General features: G+C 44.1%; 1 protein-coding gene across 1 annotated transcript in view; it reads left to right on the plus strand.

Moving 5' to 3' along the window:
* Nucleotides 1-21,925, plus strand: part of DNAH6 (dynein axonemal heavy chain 6) — a 416,108-nt gene that overhangs the window by 133,457 nt on the left and 260,726 nt on the right. Inside the window, exons 23-28 of the mRNA XM_073597481.1 lie at nucleotides 8,744-8,840; nucleotides 9,213-9,408; nucleotides 12,973-13,137; nucleotides 13,285-13,398; nucleotides 16,419-16,544; nucleotides 19,913-20,068. Of these exons, the coding sequence (XP_073453582.1) occupies nucleotides 8,744-8,840; nucleotides 9,213-9,408; nucleotides 12,973-13,137; nucleotides 13,285-13,398; nucleotides 16,419-16,544; nucleotides 19,913-20,068 (854 nt within the window). The remainder of the gene's footprint in view (nucleotides 1-8,743; nucleotides 8,841-9,212; nucleotides 9,409-12,972; nucleotides 13,138-13,284; nucleotides 13,399-16,418; nucleotides 16,545-19,912; nucleotides 20,069-21,925) is intronic.

The raw sequence follows: 21,925 nt of genomic DNA on the forward strand, positions 1-21,925 counted from the left end.
AGCCTCCAATGCCCACCAATTGCAGCCTACCAGTGCCCACCAAATGCAGCCTTATCAGTGCCCCTCAAATGCAGCTTATTGGTACCCACCAAATGCAGCCTGTCAGTGCTCACCAATTGCAGCCTACCAGTGCCTCTGGATCAAACAGAGCGGCGACGATCTCCTACTGTCATGGAGCTTGGATTTGAATCTCCCGGGCAGCCTCTGTAACAAAGTCCCGCCTCCTGGACCAGCTCCTATGATACACGTGTAGCAATAACTCACGGTGGAGCTGCTGGTTTAAGCGGGTCTGTTACCTTCACTTTGCTTCCCTCTGTTTCACCGGCACTGGGTCTAGGGGTTCCGTTGAGCTTACTGCTGGACGACACACGCACCAACACTGGAGTATGTTTTCAATGCTTTATTAAACAGTAAAATTTTAGGAAGTAGCAGGAAAGAGGTGGAAAAGGAAACTTTCAGGAGAAACTCAAATATCTTCTTCTAATATCTTAGCAACAAATGTCCCGGTAGATTTCAGATGATTGGAAGGAATACGCTCCCCATGTGGGACACACTCTTTGCTCGTCTGGATAGGCCTCTCTCACCGGTCTAGCAGCCAGTACGCAGCACGAATCTAAAGTCTCTGCCACAGACTTACTTGGGGGGGGGGTAAATCTGCACGATCCTCTGCCACAGGATGTATCAGATCTTCTGCAGTGAACAGTCAGTCACAGTGCCTGAACCTTTAAGCCGAACCGGCAACACTATGCTGTATAATTACTTCTTTTGGATACGTCCTGCAACCGAGTCACCAGGTCCCTCTATAGACCAGCACGCTGCGTGATCTCTCCAAGACGGGTCCTCCCCTGGGATCTCCTCGGCCATCCAGCTTCGTCACACAGGACCGACAGCTCAGGACCATTCCTCGGCCGCGGTGGTAGGCTCCAGACAAGCCTCTGGACCCACCCCTGCGCCGCAGCATCGTGGGCCTCCCGATCGGAGGACCACGAGGTAGCTCCTTAACACATACCTGTCGGCCAGGAGGGCCAGCAGGTGGCTGTAAAACGACCCTAAAACATGGCGTCTGTCCCATAAATACCCCCTTCCCAGAATGCAACTCGGAGGACCACCTCCACCGAGCTTGTCTCGGAGACAGAGGAGCATCTATACACTTCGACACGTTGCCTTTCCAACACTAACTAGTGGTAACAGCGACACCCACCGGTCAGCACAGAAGCACACACAACGTCAGCCAAGCTGGAACAGAGGCGAACTTTTAACCTTCCTAACACCCAATTTACTAAATTTACCTAATCTGCGGTAGATTGTAAATCTACCAGCGCTACATACTCCCCCACTACAATAGACGTTGTCCCCAACGACTGTCCTTAACGCAGTAACAGTAACTCTCAAGCCTGAGAGTAGCATTTGAGTTTCTCATAACTTTAGACTTTAGGCAAGGAGAAAGAAGAAAAGGACAGTTTAAAGACATTATAACACTTATATCTATAAAACATTATGTTCACAGCCGCGAACAAAACCACAATATACATTTATTTCCTCACTAACTAACTAGCTGAAAAGCCTCCCAGCTCTGCATATGATCCGATGATCCCTGAAAAAGAAACATATTTAAACACACGTATATACACTACACAGCACCAGGAGCAAAGCCTCATTTAAAATGAGACTCTCTTCCTATAATCCATACCAATATATATATATAATCTTTAGGAGTCCATCCCTGCATAAGAACTTTTCTTATCAAAGAAATCCGGCTATCAAACAGAAGTTTGATAGAACAGGATCCGCAAATCTTGACCACGCAGATCTCTTTTGCCCTGTCACTATCTAACTATCTTCAAGGTATTAGTGTCCACAATTACCAGTAGAACCGAGGATCTGATAGAGTCACATATTTTCCTTCTTTATCTACAGTGGTGATAAAATACACAGCATTGTCCTTTCCCGGTCTGCAGATCACCACTTTATCAGCATAGATATGCCGACCATAGTTCCAATGAACAAAGCATCCGTTAAAACGTTCATCCATCCGGACGGAACATCCAGTCTTTCTAAAGGGCTTAGGCACAGATAAGTAGTCCCAAACAGCTTCATTGTACCAAAGTTCCCGATTAGCTTCAATCTCCCGCATGACATCCTGGGGCACATTAGGAAATTCTAATCCATACTCTGCGGCCACATGCTTGTTTAACATCCTTTGCAAGCGAGCAAGTTTTGGCAAAGATCTGTCTTTTCCTATACAAGGCGGTACACAGGAGTCTAATGACTTTTTCACCATAGACCCAGCAGGTGTCTGTAGCGAATCAATAACTTTTGACAAAGTCCCAGCAATAGCGCTGTGCGTCTCCACACAGGGCGACGTCTTCCCAGAACTCATGGCAGTCCATTCAGGAAGGGTCATTGTGGAGGCAACATCTTCGCTTTGTGACCACAATAGCTCTTGCGACATGGTTTCGAACAAGTCATCATTCCCGGAAAGATCCAACATGGATTCTATTTCAGGGTCTCTCAATTCTTCTGCTGGCAAATACTTATTTACAGTCCCCAACAATGACTTACCCGTTGCAGACGTAGGCCCTGGTAGCTCCGGCTCAGGTAACTTCTGGGGTAGGCCTCGACCACGGCCGCGAGAAGCTTTCACATAGCCCACCTTCCTCTGAGTAAGTACTACAGGAACAGGTGTAGTGGACTCAGGAATAACAGTAATGTCTCCTGATGAGACAGCAGCAGCAGTGTCTCTCTCCGAAACATTATCGGCAGCAACAGGCGAAGTGGCGGCCCATCGCTCACTTTCTATAGTGGTAGCAGCTTCCACTGTAGCGATACCTGTCACCCAGTCCATCCGATAGGCACAGGGTGGCATAGTAGGTGGCTCCACTGCAAACAAATACTCTCCACACTGCGGACATCGGCCGAATGGACGAAGATGCACGGCCAATTCTCCACATCGATGGCAGGCCATGCACAGTCCCTCAACATCTCCCGAGGTATACAGGACAAACTTCCCCTGCGGTTTCATTCGAACTCCAGTATCCGTGAGCAGAGTTCCAGATTGCACAGTATTCATCACGTTGCTTGCCGGGGACACTCTGGGTCCCACAACCGATTGCAATGCCAGAAAAGACATGGCCACACTCTGATCTTTTCAGCACGATCACGAGGCTTCTCTTCTCCTCTGGCGCCAAGCACACTATGCGTGTCCCACGTGGTAGCAAGTAGGGTAACTCCTCCCACTTGTTCTTTCAGTCACGTAGCTCATGGGCCTCTTCTGGTGCCCAGCGTCTACGCACCAAAAACAAAGTCCTGTAGTTTAACCTTTCCTCTTCCCAAAAATATTTTTTTTTAAGTCCAGCTCTCTCTGTAAACTCCCGGTAAAACACTCCACTAGGTTGCAATTGTCGGTCAACAAATCCCGGACGAGCCCCCACATGAAGCAATAACTCACGGTGGAGCTGCTGGTTTAAGCGGGTCTGTTGCCTTCACTTTGCTTCCCTCTGTTTCACCGGCACCGGGTCTAGGGGGTTCCGTTGAGCTTACTGCTGGACGACACACGCACCAACACTGGAGTACGTTTTCAGTGCTTTATTAAACAGTCAAACTTTAGGAAGTAGGAAAGAGGTGGAAAAGGAAACTTTTAGCAGAAACTCAAATATCTTCTTCTAATATCTTAGCAACAAATGTCCCGGTAGATTTCAGATGATTGGATGGAATACGCTCCCCATGTGGGACACACTCTTTGCTCATCTGGATAGGCCTCTCTCACCGGTCTAGCAGCCAGTACGCAGCACGAATCTAAAGTCTCTGCCACAGACTTACTTAGGAGGGTAAATCTGCACGATCCTCTGCCACAGGATGTATCAGATCTTCTGCAGTGAACAGTCAGTCACAGTGCCTGAACCTTTAAGCCGAACCGGCGACGCTATGCTGTATAATTACTTCTTTTGGATACGTCCTGCAACCGAGTCACCAGGTCCCTCTATAGACCAGCACGCTGCGTGATCTCTCCAAGACAGGTCCTCCCCTGGGATCTCCTCGGCCGACCAGCTTCATCACACAGGACCGCCAGCTCAGGACCATTCCTTGGCCGCGGTGGTAGGCTCCAGACAAGCCTCTGGACCCACCCCTGCGCCACAGCATCGTGGGCCTCCCGATCGGAGGACCACGAGGTAGCTCCTTAACACATACCTGTCGCTCAGGAGGGCCAGCAGGTGGCTGTAAAACGACCCTAAAACATGGCGTCTGTCCCATAAATACCCCCTTCCCAGAATGCAACTCGGAGGACCACCTCCACCGAGCTTGTCTCCGAGACAGAGGAACATCTATACACTTCGACACGTTGCCTTTCCAACACTGACTAGTGGTAAGAGCGACACCCATCGGTCAGCACGGAACCACACACAACGTCAGCCAAGCTGGAAGAGAGGCGAACTTTTAACCTTCCTAACACCCAATTTACTAAATTTACCTAATCTGCAGTAGATTGTAAATCTACCAGCGCTACACACGTCACACTGATTCAATTTCACTGTATTGGATCAGTGTTCCGTCTATTACAAGAGCCAGTCTAGGAGGTGGGACTTTGTTACAGCGCTGCCCAGGGGCGGACTGACAACTCATGGGGCCCCCAGGCACTAGGAGATTATGGGTCCCCAGGGCTTAAAGATGGCTGCTGTTATACCCACCACACTCCTCTCCTGTACATACCGCCCACTGTCATACCCTCCGCCCCCTGTTATACCCTCCACACTCCTCCCCTGGAGGGTATGACAGAGGGTGGTGTGTACAGGAGAGGAGTGTGCAGGGTATGACAGAGGGTGGTATGTACAGGAGAGGAGTTCGGAGGGTATGACAGTGGGCGGTATGTAGAGGAGAGGAGTGTGGAGGGTATGACAGTGGGCGGTATGTACAGGAGAGGAGTGTAGAGGGTATGACAGTGGGTGATATGTACAGGAGGGGAGTGTGGAGGGTATTACAGTGGGCGGTATGTACAGGAAAGAAAAAAATCACGCCCACCAAAAGGCCCCCACATTTATTATTTTATATCATAATTAAAACTAAAATAAAATTTATCAGCAAGTCAGATTTACATGCAACAGAACCCCCACTTCACATCAGGAGTACCCCCCTAACAGCAGGAGCTCCATACCTAGCATCAGGAGCCCCATTTCACATCGTGAGCCCCCTAATTAACATCAAAATTCTCCTTTTACATCAGAATTCCCCCCCCCCTTTACATTAGGAGTCCCCTTTGCGTCAGTAGTCCCTACTTACAGCAGAGTCAGTAGTCCCTATAACATCAGAGTCCCTCTTTACATCAATAGCCTCCTACTGAACATCAGGTGTCTCCCTTTATGCCAGAATCCCTCTTTACATCAGAAGTCTCCCCTTCACATTAGGAGTTCTCACGCGGCTTTGGGTCTTCTACCTCCTATACGCGTGCCCGTGTCCTCCTTCATGCGAGTGCCCAAGTCCGGCCCTGGAACATACACAGGCTGGTGAGGTTAATAAGCAACCCCCCAGCCCCAACCTCCATCACCACCACTGGCTGCTCGATAGTCTACAAATTCTTGCACCCCAAAATTATCTTTTCCATGCAGAGCGAACTGAGGAGCATGCTCCACTAATGACACCCGCCTGCTATTGACTGAGCCAGGGAGGGGATGGAGGGCGTGCACAGCCCGAGGGAAATGGTGTGGCCTACGGGACATCAGAGTGTCCAGGGGGGAAATTGGCACCCTGCCCCCCACCCCTGGGGTGACCACATTTCGAAACTGCCATTCAGGGACAATTTTGCTAAGGACGCCGGGGGGTTGGGAATGTAGTCTCAGGATTGATCAGCTGTGGGGTTGACTTGTCGGGCGAATGGCTGGTGTTAGCAATTAAATCATCAAACAACATGCTTGACATGGTGTCAGGATGATCAAATCACATTTCTATTATTACATTGTTATATATAATGAAATAGTTCAACTCACCATAATGCAGAATCAGTGGGAGCCCTGAGATTGTCACCTGCCACCAGATGCAGCGTGTCACTTGCCACTGTCGCCTGCCACCAGATGCAGCATGTCACTTGCCACCATCGCCTGCCGCTAGATGCAGAGTGTCACTTGCCACCGTCACCTGCCACTAGATGCAGCGTGTCACTTGCCACCCATAGCCTGCCACCAGATGCAGCGTGTCACTTGCCACCGTCGCTTGCCACCAGATGCAACATGTCATTTGCAACTCTCACCTGCTGCCAGATGCAGAGTGTCACTTGCCACCTATATCCTGACTCTCTCTCCCTCCCCTTCAGCTGGACATGCCGGGGGTTACAGTTTCCCTCTTAGTATTGCTGTGGCTTGCCAGTCCTTGGGACTACATATCCCATGATCCTCTTTTGTGCTGCTTTTTTTTTTCCTGCCCAGTAGGAAGGAGAGGGTGCCGCTCCCCACTTCCAAGTACAGCAGGATGAGGAAGAGAGGGAGGGGCAAAGAAGAGCCCGCAGCTGCTCTCTCCACACAGAGACACAGCCACTCCCCCAGCTGCTGACCTGAAGGAAGGAGGGGGAATGGCAGAGAGCCATCTCCTTACAGCAGCGGCTCGAAGGGGGGCAACACAGTTTCTCCTCTGCTCGCCGCTGCTATCATTTCCTGGCGGGGAGAGCACGCAGGATGGGGATCCGCGGCACCTGAGCTTTGGCGCCCCTCCTCTGCCTTAGCTCATGGTGCCTGGGAGCGGAGCACCCAGTGCACCTACCCGAGGTCGGCCCTGTTGGCTGCCCTGCTGCATTGTGAACACAGAAGGTCGTCTGTTCAGCAATGGTGCCATTCAGTGATTCCTTTGCATTTTCGCAATGGAGACAGAGTGTTTTCTGATTAGACGAGGTGGAGAAGTGGGGGTGGTGATGACATGTTCCAGTTAGAGAATACATTGAGAAGCATTCTCTGAACTGCACCCATTACAATCAGGCAACCTCCTGTGTTCACAATGCAGCAGTGCAGCCACTCGGCATGGGACCAGGAAGCTAGTGAAGATCACTGGAGTAGTGGTGTCTACTAGAGTGATTTCCAGCTTCTAGTGGGATCCCACAGGATGGACCAATGAAACTATGTAAAAATATCCATACCCGGAATTCTTCATTAAAGTGATTGTAAATCCTTGCTTTTTTGTAATAAAAATAACAAACATGTCTATACTTACCTGCTCTGTCCAATAGTTTTGCACAGAGCAGCCTCAATCCTCTTCTTCTGGGGTGCCCCACTGGCACTTCAAGTCCCTCCTCTTCATCGGTTACTCCCACGGAAAGCCACATTCCATTGGAGCACCCGTGCGGGCTTGCTCTCAAGTCCCGCTGCTGCGTCCATTGACACAGAGAGTGGGACCCGGCCCCAACCCCCGCTCCTGTGTCACAGGTTTTGATTGACAGCATCGGGAGGCAATGGCTCCTGCTGCTATCAATTTGGAGAGCGACAGCAGCTGGAGCCGCTGCGTCCATGCACATCCCTGGTTCGGATTGGCCTCAGGTAAGAAAAAGGGGGATCTGGGGGGAGCTGCAGCACAGAAGGTTTTTCACCTTAATGCATAGAATGCATTAAAGTGGATGTAAACCCAATGTCATCCTTTCTAAACTACTGCCATAGGGGTTATCTATAAGAATATACATGCCTCCTGCATGTATCTTTACCTGTCAAATGTCTCCCCTCTGTCTGTTATGAGACCCGAAAAATTGCATATTCTGTGGGTGGGTCTGTTGTCTAGAGCTTGGTGGGTGGAGTCGTGATGTCAGTAGACTCCCCATCCACCTCTACACTCCCCTTGTCAATATGCATTTTTCTCCTGCGTATTTCGTACACTGAACTTCTGCTATGATCTCTAATATCCAGTGAAAAGACAGGAAAGTAACCACATGACTTCAGCATGCCCAATCCTGGCAGAGCAGCAGAAGAAAGGAGTGGGAGGGAATTAAAAAATAATGCATGTCTTAGGCTAATGCACGGGATATGTAAATCACCTGTCACTCACAGCAAGGGGGAGGATTTGACAAAGTTTTTCTCTGTTTGTCAAGCTTTATCTCACTGAACAATAAAAGAGGATTGCTCAGAGATGGATTAACTCTTTGCGGCAAGACTGGGCTCAAATGATAGGAAATCTTATACTCTATATTATGACTTTTTTTTTTTTCGGGTTTACATCCACTTTAAGTTGAAAAACCTTAGGACTTTACAATCACTTTAAGGAAAATGATAGCTTTCCTTTAAAGGCCACCTCAGCAATGCAAATGTTTAGATGATTACATAGAAAAACGAAAACAAAAAACAAACAGAAAAATAAATAAAAAGAATGGAAACACAAGACCTATTTTGCTTGACGTGATGTTTTTTTCCCTGTTTTCTGTTCGATTTGTTTGAAACAAACCAAGAGCTTGTTGTTTACTACCCCCAAAAACTTCCTATTCCCTTGAGTATGATGTTTATAAAGAAAAGCAGTAAAGGGTATTCTCTGGCTATCAGAGAATGGGAATCAGCAAAATCCTTATCTGAACAACAATTTTGGTACTAAATGTAACAATGTATCATTTGTGTACTAGAACTTCATTAGAATAGAATTGTTTTCTATTAGATATAATATTGCACAATGCATGCATGTTATCCACACAGCTTGTTATTAAAATAATTCTTGTGTGAGTTTTTTATATTGCATAATGCGTGGTGCTACTGGAAATGCTTTAATTAATATAATGTTCCTTCCTGCTCAGGTCTTCTGGATACATTTAAGAATAACAACACACTCCTTGATCAGATTCAGAAATGCCTGGAGGCTTATTTGGAATCCAAACGCGCTGTGTTCCCAAGGTCACTAACAAACTTCTTTGTTAATTAAGCAGATTGTCCACATTGTACTGTTCATTATTTGGTTTACTGCTTTAAATTGCAACTGATTGACAAAAAAAAAACAGGCTGAACTCAATGGAAATGCTCAGAATAATTGAGAGCACCGAGTAACTGTTTTGATTTTGTAAAGGAAATCTGTTATGAACCTAAAGCAAATGTATGGTTTGCCCATGCAGGGCAGTGATTGTTAGTTAAAGTAGAATTTATAACATTTATATTCAAGCTGAAAGGGGTTGATGAACTAAGGTGATTAAGGACACTTGCATTAGATGCTGTCACACATTTTGTGAATTCAGGTGTTGATCTTGGTATCTGTATTGTATTTTTATACAGGTTTTACTTCCTGTCTAATGATGAATTATTGGAAATACTAGCCCAGACTCGCAATCCCCAGGCTGTCCAGCCTCACTTAAGGAAGTGCTTTGATGCAATTGCTAGACTTGAGTTTGCCACTGCACCATCAGATGGGGACCAGGAGAAAGTTTTCACCAATGATATACTGGCCATGTTGTCACCTGAAGGAGAGAGAGTAAGGCTTGTTTTTTATTTTTTTTTTTTGACCTTTTGCTGAGCTGAAAACATGAGACTGCTTAATGAAAGATCTCTTTGTAGCACTTACAAAGAATGATGTCAAACTTTAAGGAAAATATTTACGCATACCTGTTATGAAGGTATTGTAAACAATACCAATACCAGTAAACAACCAATTCTCTGAACTGATAACTAATTTATGTACATAACAAGAGAACAAAATATGTGATTTTTAAGGTGCCAATACACAACGGTGACATGTAATATATAAAAATATATCTAAGTTTTATTTTGAAACATCTAAAAATCAACAAGTTGTGGTCATAAATGACCATACAATACATGGAACAGATGCAGCTGATTCTAATTTCTACATGTTTCGTCAAACAATGACTTCTTCAGCAGAACTTTTATTAGGCACTGCATATATGATCACTATAAATTGAGAATAACAAAATTTAGACAAAATACATAAAAAATTGTATAATTTGACAAGAGCATACATTTATATCATATGTATGTGATAAATTGAGTTTATATCCTTTGTGGCTATTGAGGGATATCTTTAAATTGAAGTATTTTTGTCTGAAAATTTACTTTAAAAAGTAATGCAGGCAGCTGCTGATTAACCCAACACTAAAAAGTGTCATGTTAAGATACCATTTAGGCAGGGCTCAAAATTTCAAGTCCTGAGCCACTAGCCAGGCCTTAAAAGTTACTCGCCACCAGTTACCCCACCGAACCTCTACCCTGTCCCGCCTCTAAGTCCGCCCCTAAACACGTCCTTGTAAATTATCTCATGAAATTACACTGTTAAATGTTTTATACAGAATTTTGTTTTAAAAAGAAATATTAATAACAACTTTAACAATATTAACATAAAGCATATCAGTACCCATCAGTGTAGCCTCATCAGTGCACATCAGTGCAGCCTCTCAGTGCCCATCAGTGCCAGGGCCTGTGCTACCGCTAGGCGGACTAGGCAACCGCCTAGGGCGCACTGCCGCCTAGCACGCCCGGCCGCTGGTTATGCTTTACCCGCACTGTCCTCCACAGAGCTTGCAACTACCGCCATGACATGTCAAGCAGCCGCCCCCCCCACTCTCCCCCGCGCAGCTCCGGCTATCCGCTCTGATGTGTTTCCAGACAGTAATCATAATCCCCCCTCTATGCTATCATAATGTCAGTCAGTCACAGACAGTGTTACATCATGTGTCCAGAAACCCCCCGCAGGGCGCTCTCTGATGTGTGTCAGGCAGCAGCCCTCCCTCTCCTCTCTCCGCCTGACACTGTTTGTAAAATGTGTGCACAGTCCAGCACTGAGGCCGCTCTCCGTTCTCCCTCCGCTCTACACTGTCCATGTCCAGCAGCACAGCCCCTCCCCCCATGCTCTCCTGGCCGTGTCACTGAAGCGGAGTACATGGAGGAATGAGATGAATCATGGGATAGCGTGGCGCCTGGTGGCGGCTCTCCGGGCTTGGGGACAGGTGGAGAATGGCTGGAAGAGGCACCGACACAGAACAGAAGCAGCAGGCAGGTACACAGATACAGTACAGCCAGGGCTGGTGCAAGTGAGGAACAGGCAGCAATCAAAGGGTCACCATTCACATTGTCAGAAGTTTGCTGAGCCTGAGCTCAAGACCGTCACCTTGTGACACTGGTGTGGAAAGTAAAAACTGTTGCTTTCTCTCTGAGTTAATGAATATGTGATGACAATGACATGGAATTTTAAAATGTGTTTGTATATGTATATTGACTGATCTGCCAAATGCCCCCCCCCCCCGGAGGCTGCATTGATGGGTGCTGGTGAGGCTGCATTGATTGGCGCTGGAGAAGCGGCATTTATGGGCGCTGGTGAAGCGGCATTGATTGGTGCTGGTGAGGCCGCATTGATTGGCGCTGGTGAAGCGGCATTGATGGGCGCTGGTGAGGCTGCATTGATGGGCGCTGGTAGGCAGCATGGATGGGCGCTGGTAGGCTGCATTTGATGGGCGCTGGTGGAATGCATTTGATGAGCGCTTCATTAAAAAGGTGGGGTATACATGGGCAAGGAAAAGGGGGTGGAGTCAGAGGTGGAGCCAAGGGGGGCGGCAAAATGAGGTTTCGCCTAGGGTGTCAAAAATCCTTGCACCAGCCCTGATCGGTGCAGCCTCATTAGTGCTCATCAGTACAGCCTCATCAGTGCCCATCAGTGCAGCTTCATCAGTGCACATCAGTGCAGCCTATCAGTGCCCATCAGTACAGCTCCATCAATGCCCATCAGTACAGTCTCATCAGTGCAGCCTCATCAGTGCCCATCAGTGCAGCATACCAATGCTGCACTATCCATCAGTGCCCATCAGTGCAGCATATCAATGCTGCCTTATCAGTGCAGCCTATCATTGTCCATCAGTACAGCCTATCATTGCCTATCAGTGCAGCGTATCATTGCCCATCAGTGCAGCGTATCATTGCCTATCAATGCAGCTTATCATTGCCCATCAGTGCAGCGTATCATTGCCCATCAGTGCAGCGTATCATTGCCCATCAATGCAGTATATATTTGCCCATCAATACAGCCTACCTTTGCCCATCAGTGCAGCCTATTATTGCCCAAATGTGCAGGGGTGGAGCCAAGGGGGGCGGCAAAATGAGGTTTCGCCTAGGGTGTCAAAAATCCTTGCACCAGCCCTGATCAGTGCAGCCTCATTAGTGCCCATCAGTACAGCCTCATCAGTGCCCATCAGTGCAGCCTCATCAATGCCCATCAGTGCAGCATACCAATGCTGCACTATCCATCAGTGCCCATCAGTGCAGCATACCAATGCTGCCTTATCAGTGCAGCGTATCATTGCCCATCAGTGCAGCGTATCATTGCCCATCAGTGCAGCGTATCATTGCCCATCAATGCAGTATATATTTGCCCATCAATGCAGACTACCTTTGCCCATCAGTGCAGCCTATCATTACCCAAATGTGCAGCAGGGAGGAATCGGGAGGATCTGGCGGCTGAATCTCCCTCTGAGACACATCTTGTATATGAATAGCCGCGCTGTCAAATGAAGTCCCGCCTCCTGGACCGGCCACTCTAATAGACAGCACACTGGTCCAATGCCTGTCCAGGAGGTGGGACTTTGTTTGACAGAGCGGCTATTCATACACAAGATGTGTCTCAGCAGGAGATTCACTCTCTGCGTGATCTGGCCGCCAGATCTTCTTGACAGTTTCCTGGCCAACTGCTTCTGGAAGAAGCAGTGCAGCCTTTTTTACAGAACATCAGAGCGGTCTGGGGGGCAGGGAGTCCCCCCGCCAGGCCGCTCTGATGGTCACACCACTTTAGCCAGAAGCGATCAGCCAGAAACTGTCAGCCCAGTCCGCTCCTGCTCCTCACTCGCCCTCCGCTAAATTCCACTCGCCAAATGCGAGCAGGCAAGTGGAAACTTTGAAGGCTGATTTAGGTATATATTTCTTTTGATATATTTTTGCCTTCTTACCTTTTAAGGTTGATGGTCCTTTGTTTGATACTTACCATTTTTATAGTATATTTCTGCTGACAGTAAATTATGTAACTGTTTTTTACTAGGTGAGCTTGGGCAAAGGGCTCAAAGCCAGAGGAAATGTTGAAGACTGGTTGGGCAAGGTGGAGGAGGCTATGTTCAGTTCTCTGAGACGTCTAAGTAAAGCCGCTATAGCTGATTATCAGAATAAAAGCAGAGTGGAGTGGGTAGTTGCTGGACATCCCTCTCAGGTAATATATCAGCTATAAATCAAATTAGCATAGACCATTGCAGCTCAAATATTCAATAGACATTTTTTTATGAGCAGTTCAATTCAAGTTCACAAGACAATAATTCACTAATAGCATTGTTTTGGCATGTTGTTATTTGCTTTATAGGTGGTGCTGACAATTTCTCAGCTCATGTGGTGCAGAGATCTCACCCACTGCCTCGAAGGGGATGGCGAAGAAAATTTGAGTTCAGTGGCTGAGTTTGAAAAGGATAATTTTGAGGTAAGTTATTGTACAGTACAAATTACATGCTATCCTAAAGATGCATTTTAGTAGATTTTCTTACATAACTAGATATTCTAGAAATTTATATTTTTGTTTACTATCAGTAATCTGTGTAATGTCAATATTCAATAATGTTTATTGTTTTATTCAGATATAGTCTTAAAGTGAACTTGGGCCTATGCACACTATGCACACTAAAATGTTTACATTATCTGAACAAGCAGTAAAAGCATTTTAAAACAAGCCCTGATTCACCCCTGTAGCTATAGGAATTGTGGAGTTATGTACAGTATCATAATTTTTTACAAGAAAGACTTCAGAAATCTCAGCTATTTTCTTTGTAAAGCAGAAGACAGGCTACCAAATTCATGTAAACAAACAGCATATGTTACTAAGCTGATGACACATGGTTCAATTACTTGCATCAATTAGACCCCCACCCTTTTTTTACAGGTATTTGTAGGTAAGAAAATTGTAAAGATTTTTAATGGTGTTGCAAAGAGTGAGAGTGATTTGTTGCTTGATTGCTAAGTGATCGAGATTCATCAGCATTTTGGCTCGACAGCAAAACTGATAGTGACAATTGTTCTTAATACTGTCTTGTGAAATGTTGCAGCAGTTGCTTTGCTTAATTGCAAATCACTGCAGAAGAGTGATTTGTAGCACAGCACAATCAAATGTTGTAGAAAACAGCCAGTTACTCTACGATTAAAACACTAGCAACAAATCGCTGCTAATTGCTGGCATTAGCAGTTTTCACCTGCAATTAATCTCTGCAAAAGAAATGTCCATATATCACCAGCCTTCAGAAACCAACCAAAACCAACTTAGGCTGGCCATACACTATACAATTTTCTGATTCAATTTCCTTTAGATTTACCTTCAACTATGTAGTGCAAGGGCCTGTCTGATTGCATACAAATTGAAAGGATTTAGGTTTGACCTCATAATATATGGTTTTGGTAAATCTAAAGGAAAGTTGAACAGGAAAATTGTATAGTGTATGGCCAGCTTTAATCTTTGTCAGCTAGAGAGGTAAGGGATTGTCAGTTTAAGGCCCCTTTCACACAGGAATGACGCAGACATTGACAGACCTCACTGTGCTCTATGGGCAGTCAGGTGTAAATGGACTCTTTTACACCTTTTTTGTAAATAGGCTCTCAGAGCTCTTCTCACTGAGTATAACTTCAGCTCTCCATGAAAGCTCAGACAAGCTTTATAAATTCTGGAATTTAAACAGATGTAGAGAAGAGATGGTTGATATGCAGGTACAACTTATGTAGGGGGATTTGTTTCATCTCTGTGTATCACCTGAGGCTTTTCACTTCTCTGGGTATATGTAAGGGTTTAAAACCACTTTAAGGCCCCTTTCAGATGGGCATTTCGATGAGATCCACCTGAAAAACAGGCAGACCTGATTGGAAGGTCCATGCAGCACTATGGACATGCGGGTGTAAACAAACTTGTGCCCATTTACACACACCTACCTCCAGATCCAATCAGGTCCACTAAAACAAAACAGAAGAGGGCGTTTACTCTTTACTTCTGGCTACCTCCGATCCAGTCTGCCAAAACGACAGCCTCAGGTGATACACAGAGATGAAACAAATCCCCCTACATAAGTTGTACCTGCATATCAACCATCTCTTCTCTACATCTGTTTAAATTCCAGAATTTATAAAGCTTGTCTGAGCTTTCATGGAGAGCTGAAGTTATACTCAGTGAGAAGAGCTCTGAGAGCCTATTGGAGTGAAGGGACACCCCCCCCTGCACACAGGAACAGAGCTGAGGCTGATGATTCCTCCTTTGTCACCATTTTCCTCTTAGTGTCAGGAAAACTTCTTAGAAGTGATTAAAGTGGTTCTAAAGGCAGAAGGTTTTGTTTTTATCTTGATGCAATCTATGCATTAAGATAAAAAAACCTTTAATGTGCAACAGCCCCCCTAATACTTATCTGAGCCATCAAGCGATGTTGCATGTGAATCTCGGCTGCCTGGGACATTCCTTCCTGATTGACTGAGACACAGCAGCGGGCACAACAAAAGTCAGTGAGCCAATGAAGATAGAGAGGGGGTGGAGCCAAGCCGCAGCTCTGTGTCTGAATAGACACACGGATCAGAGGCTCGCCTCTGGTGCCCCCAGCTTGCTTGCTGTAGGGGGCACTCGGCAGGAGGGGGGGCCTGGAGTGCCAGCGAAGGACCCGAGAAGAGGAGGATCCGGGCTGCTCTGTGCAAAACCACTGCACAGAGCAGGTAAGTATAACATGTTTGTTAATAATATACAAAAATAAACAAGTCTTTAATATCACTTTAATGTTGATAACAGAGAAACGATGCAGCAGAGAGATATTACACTAAGTGCTCTCAATTGAGACAAGTATACACTATAGAGGGATATACTTTGTTCATATTTCATGTCTGAGGTTCACAACCACTTTAAGGCTAATTTACTGTTTATTAAGAATATGATAATAGATATTGTTCATTGCCTGGGCACAGTTTTGTGTAAATTGGAAAGGCTTCATCTGTCTCTTGAAACTTTGCAAGTTGTTTCTTGTCATGTTTATTGCACGTACCTTTTATAGAATTAAATGGAATCTGTCTCTGAGAAAGTAACACTTATGCATGCAGCAAGTCACTTGTTAGATTAAGTAACTTGCTTCTTCCATATCTGTCAGTATCTAGATTAATATTTATATTGTACACTTTGAAGAATACGCCTGTGTGCGTGTACAAATAAATTCTTGCGCCGGTGGTTATGCATGCATAAGTGCGCAGCATTTTCTGTAATGTATTCTAATGGGAAAAAATATGCTGTAGCTGTGGCTCCTGGGCTCCACAACTACTGCTGTATTTTACTTTGGACAGCTTTATACTTTAAATTATGGCCTTGTGTAAGATCCCTTTATAATAAAATGACCCAGGGTGCATCCATGTTGAATACTGTAGCTATTAGGTAAATGCACAGATGTTTTACCCTTATAAAATTCCAATTGTTTTTCCCTATTTTCACTTTAGAGATTAAATGCTTTAGCTGGGCTTGTCCGAGGTCAGCTTCCTGCTTTGCACAGAAATATCATAACTGCACTGATAACAATTGATGTACATGCAAGGGACATTGTCAGTGACCTTGTAAAGGAACAGGTAATTCCACCCTTTGTCATAAATGCATGAATCAATGAGTTTTTTTTTAAATATGAATATGTGTATGTTTTTCAAAACTGATACCTGTAGCAAATCTAGCTCACAATATCAGCTTGGGGAGATTCATTTTTGGTGCATTTTTTTTACCGCACCAAACATGCACCAAAAACGAAGCATGCAGGACTTTTAACCACTTGAAGACCAGGCTTTTTTTTTGCACTTTTTGTTTACAAGTTTAAGCCCAGGTTCACATTGAAGTGATTTGGCATGCAATTAGACATGTCAAATCACATGCCAAAGCAGCGGCTATTGCTGGCAATGGCACTGCTTGAATCGGTGCAACGCCGCACCGATTCTCAAAAGTAGTTCCTATACTACTTTTGGCAACTACAGAGGGTGATTTGCATAGACATCTATGTAGGAACCCTCACAGATGTCTGTTAAATCGCCCCTGAAGTTGCATTGCCGGGTTGAAATTGTGCGAGTTCAGCTGAACGTGCATGATTTCTAACCCGCTTCAATGTGATCCTAGGCTCAATCAGTATTTTTTGCTGGAAAATTACTTATAACCCCCAAACATTATAATTTTTTTTTTTTTAGCATAGACCCTAGGGAATAAAATGGTGATTGTTGCAATTTTTTATGTCACACGGTATTTGCGCAGTGGCTTTGCAAATGCAATTTTGTTTGAAAAAAAATACACTTTAATGAATTAAGAAAAAAACAAAACACAATAGTCACAAATATTTTTTTGTATAATGTGAAAAATTATGTTACACTGAGTAAATAGATACCTAACATGTCATGCTTTAAATTGCGCATGCTCGGGGGAATGGCGACAAACTATGGTACTTAAAAATTTCCATAGGCAACGCTTTAAACACCTTTACAGGTTACCTGTTTAGAGTTGTAGTGTTAGAATTATGGGTCTCACTCTAATGTTCAGGGTGATACGTCACATGTGTGGTCCAAATTATGTATGCGTCCGCTTCTGCGTGCGAGCATAGAGGGATGGGAGCACTTTACATTTTTTTAAAAATTATTGTTTATTTTACTTTTTATTTTTTATTATCTGAAGGGTTCCTTACTGTATAATATCTTTAATGTATTGTACAACAGATCTACCCTTTTAGTTTATGCCCATTGTGACTGCCACAATAATGTGCCTGAAAAAAGTGGACCATGTGCTGTATTTATCTGGAAAGAGCAAAATCTGTACATTTTTTTTTTATTCTTGATTGATATAAATCATTTTATGTGAACAATAGAGGGATGAGGGACTTAAATGCATTTTGTGTTTCATTGCTGACAAAACTGTTTTTTATTGATCTGAGTCAATGACTTGAGACGTGGGACCTTCATAGTAGTACAGGAAGTCACTGAGCAAGTTTTATGTGATGGATATGACAGTCAATAAGGCAAGGCAATGACGTCAAATTGCATATACAGCACATCGCAAGATTTCAGTTTTTCAATCATACTCCTGGGCAAAGATGCATTAGCTAAAACACAGTTTGCCCAGTAAGCAAAATAACTAATATGAAAGAGTTAAATGAAGTAACAAAATAAATAAAACTGCATTTGTGATGGATGCACTATTTTCAAAACAGGGTATATACAGTGTCTTGAAAAAGTATTCACACCCCTTGAAATTTTCCACATTCTGCCATGTTACAACCAATTACAACCAAAAACGTAAATGTGTTTCATTGGGATTTTATGTGATAAACCAATACAAAGTGGCACATAATTGTGAAGTGGAAGGAAAATGATAAATGGTTTTCCAAATTTTTTACAAATAAATATGTGAAAAGTGTGGCGTGCATTTGTATTCAGCCCCCCTGAGTCAATACTTTGTAGAACCGCGATTACAGCTGCAAGTCATTTTGGGTATGTCTCTACCAGCTTTGCACATCTAGAGAGTGACATTTTTGCCCATTCTTCTTTGCAAAATAGCTCAAGCTCTGTCAGATTGGATGGGGAGTGTCTGTGAACAGCAATTTACAAGTCTTGCCACAGTTTCCCAATTAGATTTAGGTCTGGACTTTGACTGGGCCATTCTAACACATGAATATCCTTTGATCTAAACCATTCAATTATAGCTCTGGCTGTATGTTTAGGGTCGTTGTCCTGCTGGAAGGTGAACCTCTGCCCCAGTCTCAAGTCTTTTGCAGACTCTAACAGGTTTTCTTCTAAGATTGCCCTGTATTTGGCTCCATCCATCTTCCCATCAACTCTGACCAGCTTCCCTGTCCCTGCTAAAGAAAAGCATCCCCACAACATGATGCTGCCATGGTGGAGATGGTGTGTTCAGGGTGATGTGCAGTGTTAGTTTTTTGCCACACATAGCGTTTTGCTTTTTGCCCAAAAGGTTAAATTTTGGTCTCATCTGAGCAGAGCACCTTCTTCCACATGTTTGCTGTGTCCCCCACATGGCTGCTCACAAACTGAAAACGGGACTTCTTATGGCTTTCTTTCAACAAAGGCTTTCTTCTTGCCATTCTTCCATAAAGGCCAGATTTGTGGAGTGCACAACTAATAGTTGTCCTGTGGACAGATTCTCCCACCTGAGCTGTGGATCTCTGCAGCTCCTCCAGAGTTACCATGGACCTCTTGGCTGCTTCTCTGATTAATGCTCTCCTTGCCCGGCCTGTCAGTTTAGGTGGACGGTCATGTCTTGGTAGGTTTGCAGTTGTGCCATACTCTTTTTATTTTCATTGTCCGATGATGGATTGTACAGATGTTCAAAGCTTGGGATATTTTTTTATAACATAACCCTGCTTTAAACTTCTCCACAACTTTATCCCTGACCTGCTGGTATGTTCCTTGGCCTTCATGATTCTGTTTGTTCACTAAAGTTCTCTAACAAACCTCTGAGGGCTTCACAGAACAGCTGTATTTATACTAAGATTAAATTACACACATGTGGACTCTATTTACTAATTAGGTGACTTCTGAAGGCAACTGTTTCCACTAGATTTTAGTTAGGTGTATCAGAGTAAAGGGGGCTGAATACAAATGCACACCACACTTTTCAGATATTTATTTGTAAAAAATTTTGAAAATCATTTATCATTTTGCTTTCATTGCACAATTATGTGCCACTTTGTGTTGGTCTATTACATAAAATCCCTATAAAATACATTGATGTTTTTGGTTGTAACATAAAAAATGTGGAAAATTTCAAGAGATATGAATGCTTTTTCGAGGCACTGTATGGAGGTAAAACCAATATGAAACAAACTGCATTATGGTGACATCTACTCACATAATTGCTAATACATATCTGACCAAATATTTCCTTTAAAGTAAAAGGAATTATTTTTTTCTCTTATATCATAATTTTGTTTTTTATTTTTTTTATTTAGGTTAACAGCATTGACAGCTTCGAGTGGCAGAGGCAGTTGCGCTATTATTGGGACCTTGATCTGGATAACTGTGTGGCCCGGATGGCTTTGTCTCAGTACACCTATGCTTATGAATATCTTGGTGCTTCTCCTCGACTGGTGATCACACCCCTAACTGTGAGAATATTTTCATGAGTTTTACATTTCAAAGATGTAATTTAAAAGGGCCACTGATTAAAAGTGTCTGTGTACTTTTAAACAAATTGTTTTAGGCTAAACTCCAGGCAAATAACTAAATGCACAGATAATATATATATATATATATATATATATATATATATATATATATATATATATATATACATATATATATATATAGTGGGGAAGGAAAGTATTCAGACCCCCTTACATTTTTCACTCTTTGTTGTTATATTGCAGCCATTTGCTAAAATCATTTAAGTTCATTTTTCTTCCTCATTAATGTACACACAGCACTCCATGTTGACAGAAAAACACAGAATTGTTGACATTTTTGCAGATTTATTAAAAAAGAAAAACTGAAATATCACATGGTCCTAAGTATTCAGACCCTTTGCTCAGTATTTAGTAGAAGCACCCTTTTGATCTAATACAGCCATGAGTCTTTTTGGGAAAGATGCAACAAGTTTTTCACACCTGGATTTGGGGATCCTCTGCCATTCTTCCTTGCAGATCCTCTCCAGTTCTGTCAGGTTGGATGGTAAACGTTGGTGGACAGCCATTTTTAGGTCTCTCCAGAGATGCTCAATTGGGTTTAAGTCAGGGCTCTGGCTGGGCCATTCAAGAACAGTCACTGAGTTGTTGTGAAGCCACTCCTTCGTTATTTTAGCTGTGTGCTTAGGGTCATTGTCTTATTGTAAGGTAAACCTTCGACCCAATCTGAGGTCCTGAGCACTCTAGGGAAGGTTTTTGTCCAGGATATCCCTGTACTTGGCCGGATTCATCTTTCCCTCAATTGCAACCAGTAGTCCTGTCCCTGCAGATGAAAAACACCCCCACAGCATGATGCTGCCACCACCATGCTTCACTGTTGGGACTGTATTGGACAGGTGATGAGCAGTGCCTGGTTTTCTCCACACATACCGCTTAGAATTAAGGCCAAAAAGTTCTATCTTGGTCTCATCAGACCAGAGAATCTTATTTCTCACCATTTTGGAGTCCTTCAAGTGTTTTTTAGCAAACTCCATGCAGGCTTTCATGTGTCCTGCACTGAGGAGAGGCTTCTGTCGTGCCACTCTGCCATAAAGCCCCGACTGGTGGAGGGCTGCAGTGATGATTGACTTTCTAAAACTTTCTCCCATCTCCGACTGCATCTCTGGAGCTCAGCCATAGTGATCTTTGGGTTCTTCTTTACCTCTCTCACCAAGGCTCTTCTCCCCCGATAGCTCAGTTTGGCTGGACGGCCAGCTCTAGGAAGGGTTCTGGTCATCCCAAATGTCTTTCATTTAAGGATTATGGAGGCCACTGTGCTCTTAGGAACCTTAAGTGCAGCAAAATTTTTTTTTGTAACCTTGGCCAGATCTGTGCCTTGCCACAGTTCTGTCTCTGAGCTCTTCAGGCAGTTCCTTTGACCTCATGATCCTCATTTTCTCTGACATGCACTGTGAGCTGTAAGGTCTTATATAGACAGGTGTGTGGCTTTCCTAATCAAGTCCAATCAGTATAATCAAACACAGCTGGACTCAAATGAAGGTGTAGAACCATCTCAAGGATGATCAGAAGAAATGGGCAGCACCTGAGTTAAATATATGAGTGTCACAGGAAAGGGTCTGAATACCTAGGACCATGTGATATTTCAGTTTTTGTTTTTTAATAAATCTGCAAAAATGTCAACAATTCTGTGTTTTTCTGTCAATATGGGGTGCTGTGTGTACATTAATGAGGAAAAAATGAACTTAAATGATTTTAGCAAATGGCTGCAATATAACAAAGAGTGAAACATTTAAGGGGGTCTGAATACTTTCCGTCCCCACTGTATATGGGGGTCTTATCAAT

The sequence above is a fragment of the Aquarana catesbeiana genome, linkage group LG01 (genome assembly GCF_042186555.1).
Source record: "Aquarana catesbeiana isolate 2022-GZ linkage group LG01, ASM4218655v1, whole genome shotgun sequence".
Lineage (NCBI taxonomy): Eukaryota > Metazoa > Chordata > Amphibia > Anura > Ranidae > Aquarana > Aquarana catesbeiana.